The sequence below is a fragment of the Podarcis liolepis genome, assembly GCF_965112155.1.
Source record: "Podarcis liolepis genome assembly, chromosome: Z".
Classification (NCBI taxonomy): domain Eukaryota; kingdom Metazoa; phylum Chordata; class Lepidosauria; order Squamata; family Lacertidae; genus Podarcis; species Podarcis liolepis.
This window is the reverse complement of record NC_139570.1, coordinates 51,638,013-51,648,402: the sequence shown is the minus strand read 5'-3', so window position 1 is coordinate 51,648,402 and position 10,390 is coordinate 51,638,013. Positions and strand designations below refer to the sequence as shown.

The 10,390-nt window shown below is 38.8% G+C and overlaps 1 protein-coding gene across 1 annotated transcript in view; it reads left to right on the top strand.

The window, feature by feature from the left end:
* Positions 1-10,390, top strand: part of SPTAN1 (spectrin alpha, non-erythrocytic 1) — a gene marked incomplete at its 5' end in the record, with an annotated part of 87,457 nt that overhangs the window by 5,096 nt on the left and 71,971 nt on the right. Inside the window, 3 exons of the mRNA XM_083484533.1 lie at positions 5,456-5,602; positions 8,596-8,699; positions 10,073-10,235. Of these exons, the coding sequence (XP_083340659.1) occupies positions 5,456-5,602; positions 8,596-8,699; positions 10,073-10,235 (414 nt within the window). The remainder of the gene's footprint in view (positions 1-5,455; positions 5,603-8,595; positions 8,700-10,072; positions 10,236-10,390) is intronic.

Genomic DNA, 10,390 nt, shown 5'->3' with positions numbered 1-10,390 from the left:
GGAGAGGGGGCGGGGCCTGCGGAGAGGGGGTGGGGCCTCTTTTCCCGGAGGCAGGGCTATGCAAATGGGGCTTCCGAGGGGAGGAGCTTGCTATAGTAGAGTGTGGTGTGGTGTGGTGTGGTGTGGTGTGGTGTGGTGTGGTGTGGTGCGGTGCGGTGCGGTGCAGTATAGTATAGTATAGTATAGTATAGTATAGTATAGTATAGTATAGTATAGTATAGTATAGTATAGTATAGTATAGTATAGTATAGTATAGTATAGTATAGTATAGTATAGTATAGTATAGGGTATATAATGTATAGTATAGTATAGTGTATATAAGTTTTAGTATACTATATATAACATATAGTATAGTATAGTATAGTATAGTATAGTATAGTATAGTATAGTATAGTATAGTATAGTATAGTATAGTATAGTATAGTATAGTATAGTATAGTATATATACTATGTATAATTTATAGTATACTATTTATAATGTATAGTAATAGTATAGTATAGTATGGTATGGTATGGTATGGTATGGTATGGTATGGTATAGAATATATACTATGTATAATTTATAGTATACTATTTATAATGTATAGTATAGTATAGTACAGTACAGTACAGTACAGTACAGTACAGTACAGTATAGTATAGTATAGTATAGTATAGTATAGTATAGTATAGTATAGTATAGTATAAGATAGTATATATACTATGTATAGTATAGTATAGTATAGTATAGTGTATAGTATAGTATAGTATAGTATAGTATAGTATAGTATAGTATAGTATAGTATAGTATAGTATAAGATAGTATATATACTATGTATAGTATAGTATAGTATAGTATAGTATAGTATAGTATAGTATAGTATAGTATAGTATAGTATAATTTATAGTATACTATTTATAATGTATAGCATAGCATAGCATAGCATAGCATAGCATAGTATAGTATAGTATAAGATAGTATATATACTATGTATAGTATAGTATAGTATAGTATAGTATAGTATAGTATAGTATAGTATAGTATAGTATAGTATAGTATAGTATAGTATAGTATAAGATAGTATATATACTATGTATAGTATAGTATAGTATAGTATAGTATAGTATAGTATAGTATAGTATAATTTATAGTATACTATTTATAATGTATAGTATAGTATAGTATAGTGAAGTATAGTATAAGATAGTATATATACTATGTATAGTTTATAGTATAGTATAGTATAGTATAGTATAGTATAGTATAGTATAGTATAGTATAGTATAGTATAGTATACTTATATTGTATATACTATATATAATTCATAGTATAGCATAGCATAGCATAGCATAGCATAGTATATATACTATATATAATTCATAGTATACTATATATAATGTATAGTATAGTATAGTATAATATATATAATTCATAGTATAGTACTATATAGTATACTGTATATACTATATTATAACTCATTGTATACTATATATAATTTACAGCATAGTAAATTATATAGGAGCTGCAGGTGATTGGTCCGTTCCCGGGGTCTGGCTCCGCCCCCTGCCCCCACCTGCCCCACAGCTCTTCCACCCACTGCCCAGATCCCGTTTCCTGTGCAGACAGGAAGTCCTCGCTTCCATGGGTCAGAGGGCGGAGATCTATGGGTCCAGCTCCGCCCCCTCACCCCTGACCCCTCACCTCTGCCCCACAGCTCTTCCACCCACTGCCCAGATCCCGTTTCCTGTGCAGACAGGAAGTCCTCGCTTCCATGGGTCAGAGGGCGGAGTTCTATAGGTCTGGAGTCCATGGTGTGTCTAGCTCTGCCCCCTCACCCCTACCCCCCACCGGAAGACCCACTTGGGGGTCAGACCCACAGGGGGCACCATCCAGAACCTGCTGCCCGGACCTCATTTCCTGTGCAGACAGGAAGTCCCCCTTCCGTGGGTCAGAGGGCGGAGATCTATGGGTCCGCCTCCACCCCTTCACCCTCTCTGCCCCCCACCTGCCCCACTTGGGGGGCAGAGAGGGATCTGCATGGCCAACACGGAGGGACAGACCCAAACCCGCTACCCGGACCCCGTTTCCTGTGCAGACAGGAAGTCCCCCTTCCGTGGGTCACGAGGCGGAGTTCTATGGGTCCGCCTCCACTGCCTCACCCCCGACCCCTCACCTCTGCCCCACAGCTCTTCCACCGGTGCTGTGGGCAGGCAGAGAACTGGAGGGCGCTACCCAGACCCCATTTACTGTGCAGACAGGAAGTCCTCTCTTCCATGGGTCACAGGGCGGGGATCTATGGGTCCAGCTCCGCACCCCACCGGAAGACCCACTTGTGGGTCAGAGGGGTTTCCTACATAGGGGGCACCACCCAGAGCCCGCTACCCGGAGCCCATTTCTGAGGGTTGGGCTAAATCTGTGGGTCAGAGGGTGGAGATCTATGGGTTTGGCTCCGCCCCCTCACCCCCGACCCCTAACCTCTGCCCCACAGCTCTTCCACCGGGACTGTGAGCAGGCGGAGAACTGGAGGGCGCTACCCGGACCCCATTTCCTGTGCAGACAGGAAGTCCTCGCTTCCATGGGTCACAGGGCGGAGTTCTATGGGTCCGGCCCCTCACCCCTCATCCCTGCCTCCTAACCTCCGCCCCACACCTGCCCCACAGCTCTTCCACCCACTACCCAGATCCCGTTTCCTGTGCAGACAGGACAGGAAGTCCTCACTTCCATGGGTCAGAGGGCGGAGATCTATGGGTCCGCTTCCGCCCCCTCACCCCTGCCCCCATCAGAAGACCCACTTGGGGGTCCGGCATGGAGGCGCCACCCAGAACCCACTTTCCTACCTGGACCCCGTTTCCTGTGCAGACAGGAACTCCTCTCTTCCATGGGTCACAGGGCGGGGATCTATGGGTCCGGCTCTGCCCCCTCACCCCTGACCCCTCACCTCTGCCCCACAGCTCTTCTGGAAGACCTACTTGGGGGTCCGGTTGGCCGACACGGGGAGCGGCTAGGCCCTGGGCTTCTGTGGGTCACAGGGCAGAGTTCTATGGGGCGGAGATCTATGGGTCCGGCTCCGCCCGCTGACCCCTAACCTCTGCCCCACAGCTCTTCCACCGGGACTGTGAGCAGGCGGAGAACTGGAGGGCGCTCCCCGGACCCCACAGCTCTTCTACCCACTGCCCAGATCCCGTTTCCTGTGCAGACAGGAAGTCCCATTCTTCCATGGGTCAGAGGGCGGAGATCTATGGGGGTCCTACATAGGGGGCACCGCCTGGAACCATCTAGGGTCCCCTACTTGGGGGGCAGAGAGGGATCTGCATGGCCAACACGGGGGGACAGCCCCATACCCGCTACCCGGACCCCGTTTCCTGTGCAGACAGGAAGTGCTGGTCTACCGTGGGTCGGAGAGCTCTGACCCCTAACCTCTGCCCTACAGCTCTTCCACCAGGACTGTGAGCAGGCAGAGAACTGGAGGGCGCTCCCCGGACCCCACAGCTCTTCCACCCCCTGCCCAGATCCCGTTTCCTGTGCAGACAGGAAGTCCCGTTCTTCCATGGGTCAGAGGGCGGAGATCTATGGGTCCGGCTCCACCCCCCACCGGAAGACCCACTTGTGGGTCAGAGGGGTTTCCTACATAGGGGGCACCACCCAGAACCCGCTACCCGGAGCCCATTTCTGAGGGATGGGCTCAATCTGTGGGTCAGAGGGCGGGGATCTATGGGTCCGGCTCCGCTGCCTCACCCCCGACCCCTCGCCTCTGCCCCACAGCTCTTCCACCGGGACTGTGAGCAGGCGGAGAACTGGAGGGCGCTACCCGGACCCCATTTCCTGTGCAAACAGGAAGTCCCGTTCTTCTATCGGTCACAGGGCGGAGTTCTATGGGTCCGGCTCCGCCCCCTCACCCCTGCCTCCTAACCTCTGCCCCACACCTGCCCCACAGCTCTTCCACCCACTGCCCAGATCCCGTTTCCTGTGCAGACAGGAAGTCCTCGCTTCCGTGGGTCACAAGGCGGAGTTATATGCGTCTGGGTCCGCCCCCTCACCCCTGACCCCCACCGGAAGACACACTTGGGGGTCAGAGGGGTGTCCGTTTAGCTGACACAGGGGGCACCGCCCAGAGCCCCACTCGGGGGTCAGTGGGGGGTCTGGTTGGCCGACATATGGGGCGCCCCCAAACCTCCTAACTGGGCCCTGTTTCTGGGGCCACTTGGGGGGCAGAGGGGGGTCCGGGTGACCGACATCTGGGGCTGCCTCCAAACCCGCTACCCAGATCCCATTTCCTGTGCAGACAGGAAGTCCTCTCTTCCATGGGTCAGAGGGCGGGGATCTATGGGTCCAGCTCCGCCCCCTGACCCCCGACCCCTCACCTCTGCCCCACAGCTCTTCCACCAGGACTGTGAGCAGGCAGAGAACTGGAGGGCGCTACCCAGACCCCATTTCCTGTGCAGACAGGAAGTCCCGTTCTTCCATGGGTCAGAGGGGGGAGAGCTATGGGTCCGACTCCGCCCCCTCACCCCTGACCCACTTGGGGGTCCGGCATGGGGGGCACCAACCAGAACCCACGAACTGAGCCCCATTTCCTGTGCAGACAGGAAGTCCCGTTCTTCCATGGGTCACAGGGCGGAGTTCTATGGGTCTGCCTCCGCCTCCTCATCCCTGACCCCCCACCGGAAGACCCACTTGGAGGTCGGGCATGGGGGGCACCACCCAGAACCCACTAACTGAGCCGCATTTCCTGTGCAGAAGGGAAGTCCCGTTCTTCCATGGGTCCCAGGGCGGAGTTCTGTGGGTCCGGCTCCGCTCCCTCACCCCTGCCCCCCCACGCCCCACCGGAAGACGCACTTGGGGGTCAGAGGGGGGTCCGGAACGGGTTGAGGGCCAGAGGGGAAGTCCTGGGTTTTCCACAGCTCTTCCACCCACTACCCAGATCCCATTTCCTGTGCAGACAGGAAGTCCTCGCTTCCATGGGTCACAGGGCGGGGATCTATGGGTCCGGCTCCGCCCCCTGACCCCTAACCTCTGCCCCACAGCTCTTCCACCGGGACTGTGAGCAGGCAGAGAACTGGAGGGCGCTACCCGGACCCCACAGCTCTTCCACCCACTGCCCAGATCCCGTTTCCTGTGCAGACAGGAAGTCCTCTCTTCCATGGGTCAGAGAGCGGGGATCTATGGGTCCAGCTCCGCCCCCTCACCCCTCACCCCAGGCAGAGAACTGGAGGGCGCTACCCGGACCCCATTTCCTGTGCAGACAGGAAGTCCTTGCTTCCATGGGTCAGAGGGCGGAGATCTATGGGGGTCCTACATAGGGGGCACCGCCTGGAACCATCTAGGGTCCCCTACTTGGGGGGCAGAGAGGGATCTGCATGGCCAACACGGGGGGACAGACCCAAACCCGCTACTCGGACCCCATTTCCTGTGCAGACAGGAAGTCCTGGTCTACCGTGGGTCGGAGAGCTCTGACCCCTAACCTCTGCCCCACAGCTCTTCCACCGGGACTGCGAGCAGGCGGAGAACTGGATGGCGGCCCGGGAGGCTTTCCTCAACACGGAGGACAAAGGCGATTCGCTGGACAGCGTGGAAGCGCTGATCAAGAAACACGAGGATTTCGACAAGGCGATCAACGTCCAGGTGAGGCGGCGGGAAGCGGATTTAGATCCACTGGATCCATTGGATCTCTCGGACTCCTTCCTTTGGATGGGCTTTTTCCTTTTCTTCTTCTCTTCCATTCTATTCTCTATTTATTCGATTCTATTCTCTATTTATTCGATTCTATTCTCTATTTATTCGATTCTCTAATTATTCTATTTTATTTTATTCTCTATTCTATTCTCTAATTATTCTATTCTATTTTATTCTCTATTTATTCTATTCTCTAATTATTCTATTCTATTTTATTCTCTATTTATTCTATTCTCTAATTATTCTATTTTATTTTATTATCTATTCAATTCTCTAATTATTCTACTCTATTTTATTCTCTATTCTATTCTATTCTATTCTATTCTCTAATTATTCTATTCTATTGTATTCTCTATTTATTCTATTCTCTAATTATTCTATTCTATTCTATTCTCTATTTATTCTATTCTCTAATTATTCTATTCAATTTTATTCTCTATTTATTCTATTCTATTCTCTATTCTATTCTATTCTCTATTCTATTCTATTTTATTCTCTATTCTATTCTCTAATTATTCTATTCTCTATTCTATTCTATTTTATTCTCTATTTATTCTATTCTATTCTCTAATTATTCTATTCTATTTTATTCTCTATTTATTCTCTATTTATTCTATTCTCTAATTATTCTATTCTATTCTCTAATAATTCTATTCTCTAATTATTCTAGTCTATTTTATTCTCTATTCTATTCTATTCTCTATTCTATTCTCTATTCTCTATTCTATTCTATTTTATTCTCTATTTATTCTATTCTATTCTCTAATTATTCTATTCAATTTTATTCTCTATTTATTCTATTCTCTAATTATTCTATTCTCTATTCTATTCTATTTTATTCTCTATTTATTCTCTTCTCTTCTCTATTCTATTCTATTCTCTATTTATTCTATTCTCTATTTATTCTATTCTCTATTTATTCTATTCTCTAATTATTCTATTCAATTTTATTCTCTATTTATTCTATTCTATTCTCTATTCTATTCTATTCTCTATTCTATTCTATTTTCTCTATTTATTCTATTCTCTAATTATTCTATTCTCTATTCTATTCTATTTTATTCTCTATTTATTCTATTCTATTCTCTAATTATTCTATTCTATTTTATTCTCTATTTATTCTATTCTCTAATTATTCTATTCTATTTTATCCTCTATTCTCTATTTATTCTATTCTCTAATTATTCTATTCTATTCTATTCTCTATTCTATTCTCTAATTATTCTATTCTATTCTCTATTTATTCTATTCTCTAATTATTCTAGTCTATTTTATTCTCTATTCTATTCAATTTTATTCTCTATTTATTCTATTCTCTAATTATTCTATTCAATTTTATTCTCTATTTATTCTATTCTCTAATTATTCTAGTCTATTTTATTCTCTATTCTATTCTATTCTCTATTCTATTCTATTTTATTCTCTATTTATTCTATTCTCTAATTATTCTATTTTATTTTATTCTCTATTTATTCTATTCTATTCTCTATTCTATTCTATTTTATTCTCTATTTATTCTATTCTATTCTCTATTCTATTCTATTTTATTCTCTATTTATTCTATTCTATTCTCTATTTATTCTATTCTATTCTCTATTCTATTTTATTCTCTATTTATTCTATTTTATTCTCTATTCTATTCTCTATTTATTCTATTCTCTAATTATTCTATTCTATTGTATTCTCTATTTATTCTCTTCAATTCTCTATTCTATTCTATTTTATTCTCTATTTATTCTCTTCTATTCTCTATTCTATTCTATTTTATTCTCTATTTATTCTATTCTCTATTCTATTCTATTTTATTCTCTATTTATTTTCTTCTATTCTCTATTCTAATCTATTTTATTCTCTATTCTATTCTCTGTTCTATTCTATTTTATTCTCTATTTATTCTATTCTCTATTCTATTCTATTTTATTCTCTATTTATTCTCTTCTATTCTCTATTCTATTCTATTTTATTCTCTATTTATTCTATTCTCTATTCTATTCTATTTTATTCTCTATTTATTCTATTCTATTCTTTATTTTCTTCTATTTTTATCTTATTCTATTCTATTCTTTATTTTTTATTTTATTCTATTCTATTTTTTATCTTATTTTATTTTATTATTTTTATTTTATTCTACTCTATTTTATTCTATTTTATTTTATTCTATTTTTTATTATTCTATTCTTTTTATTTTATTTTTTATTTTATTTTATTCTATTCTATTTTTTATTCTATTCTATTCTATCTTTTATTTTTTAATATTTTTAGTTTTTCATTTCATTTTATTTTTCTATTCTATTCTATTCTATTCTTTTATTTTATTTTATTTTATTATTTTTATCAACGGCGGACTTTTCCTTGGGATCAATTGGATTTCTCGTTCTATTATTTTATTTTGTTATTCTATTCTATTCTATTCTATTTATTCTATTCTATTTTTTTATTCTATTCTATTTTATTCTATTTTTTATTTTTTATTCTATTCTATTTTTTTATTCTGTTCTATTCTATTCTATTCTATACTATTCTATTTTTTATTCTATTCTATTCTATTCTTTTTTATTTTTTATTTTATTTATTGGACTCGTTTCTGGTCCACTCATGGGAAAATTAATTTAATTTAATTTAATTTAATGTTTTAATTTAATTTAATTTAATGTTTTAATTTAATTTAATTTAATGTTTTAATTTAATTTAATTTAATCTATTGCCCAGAATTTCCCTTTCTTCCGGGCGATTTAATCTGAATTTTTTAAAGCTTTCTTTCTTCCTTTTCCCGTCCAGGAGGGAAAAATTGCAGCTCTGCAATGTAATAATTTAATTTAATAAATTAATTTAATTTATCGCGCAGGATTTAATCTGAATTTTTCTTTTCTTTTCATCTGAATTTAAATTTTAATTTTCTTTGAATCTGAATTTTTCATTCTTTCTTCCTTTTCCCCATCCAGGAGGAAAAAATTGCCGCTCTGCAATCGTTTGCCGAACAGCTGATTTCGGCCGACCACTACGCCAAAGGAGTCGTCGCCAATCGGCGTAACGAAGTTCTGGACCGGTCAGTGGGGAAAATCTAAATAAAAATCTGATTAAAATAAATTAAATCTAAATAAAATTAATTTATTGATTTTTCTCTGGGTTGGGGTGCATGCAAGAGATCTGGGCTTTCAGGCTGCCCTAAATGGAATTTTATGTATTTAAGTTTTAATTAAAGAATAGTAAATGATGATTATCAATATTTTACTTTATTTATTAATTTATAACCATAGAATAATAGAATAGAATAAAATAGAATAGAATAATAGAAGAATAAATGATGATTATCAATATTTTACTTTATTAATATCTAATAATAAATTAATAGAAGAATAGAATAGAAGAATAGAAGAATAAATTGTTATTATCAATATTTTTATTTATTAATATCTAATAATAAATTAATAGAAGACTAGAATAGAATAGAATAGAATAGAAGAATAAATGATTATCAATATTTTTATTTATTAATATCTAATAATAAATTAATAGAAGACTAGAATAGAATAATAGAATAAATGATTATTATCAAAAATTTTCTTTATTAATTTTTATTCTTATGTATTATTCTTATTCTTATATTTATTATAAAAATATATTGTATAATATATTTTATTATAAATACAAATATAATAATATATTGTTTAATATATGATATTATAAATATAAATATAATATATTGTATAATAGATGAAGAATAATATATTATTCTTATTCTTACGCATAATTCTTATTCTTTAATTAATAATAATAGTAATATATTCTTGTTGTTGTTATTATTCTAATTATTCTAATGATAATATTATTATTATATTTATTATTATTATTATTATTATATTGATTATTTCTTATGTTTAATTCTTACTTACTTAATAATAATAGTAATATATTCTTCTTGTTGTTTTGTTATTATTCTAATTATTCTAATGATATTATTATTATTATATTTATTATTATATTTATTATTTCTTATGTTTAATTCTTACTTAATTAATAATAATAGTAATATATTCTTGTTGTTTTGTTATTATTCTAATTATTCTAATGATATTATTATTATTATTATTTTGTTTAATTCTTATTTAATTAATAATAATAGTAATATATTCTTGTTTCGTTATTATTCTAATTATTCTAATGATATTATTATTATTATTATTATATTTATTATTATATTGATTATTTCTTATGTTTAATTCTTACTTAATTAATAATAATAGTAATATATTCTTGTTGTTGTTTTGTTATTATTCTAATTATTCTAATGATATTATTATTATTATTATTTTGTTTAATTCTTATTTAATTAATAATAATAGTAATATATTCTTGTTTCGTTATTATTCTAATTATTCTAATGATATTATTATTATTATTATTATTATTAATTTCTAGGTGGCGCCGCCTGAAGGCCCAGATGATCGAGAAGCGCTCCAAGTTGGGCGAATCCCAGACCCTCCAGCAGTTCAGCCGCGACGTCGACGAGATCGAGGCCTGGATCAGCGAGAAGCTGCAGACGGCCAGCGACGAGTCCTACAAGGATCCCACCAACATCCAGGTGAGGGATCCCTTCCCCGCCGGATCCCTCCCCGCACCCGGCCAACCAGAAAGCGGGCTCCGTTTCTCCCCGTTCCCGCCGGATCCCTTTCCTGCCGGATTCCTCTCTGCTCCCGGCTAACCGGAAAGCGGGCTCTGTTTCTCCCCATTCCACCA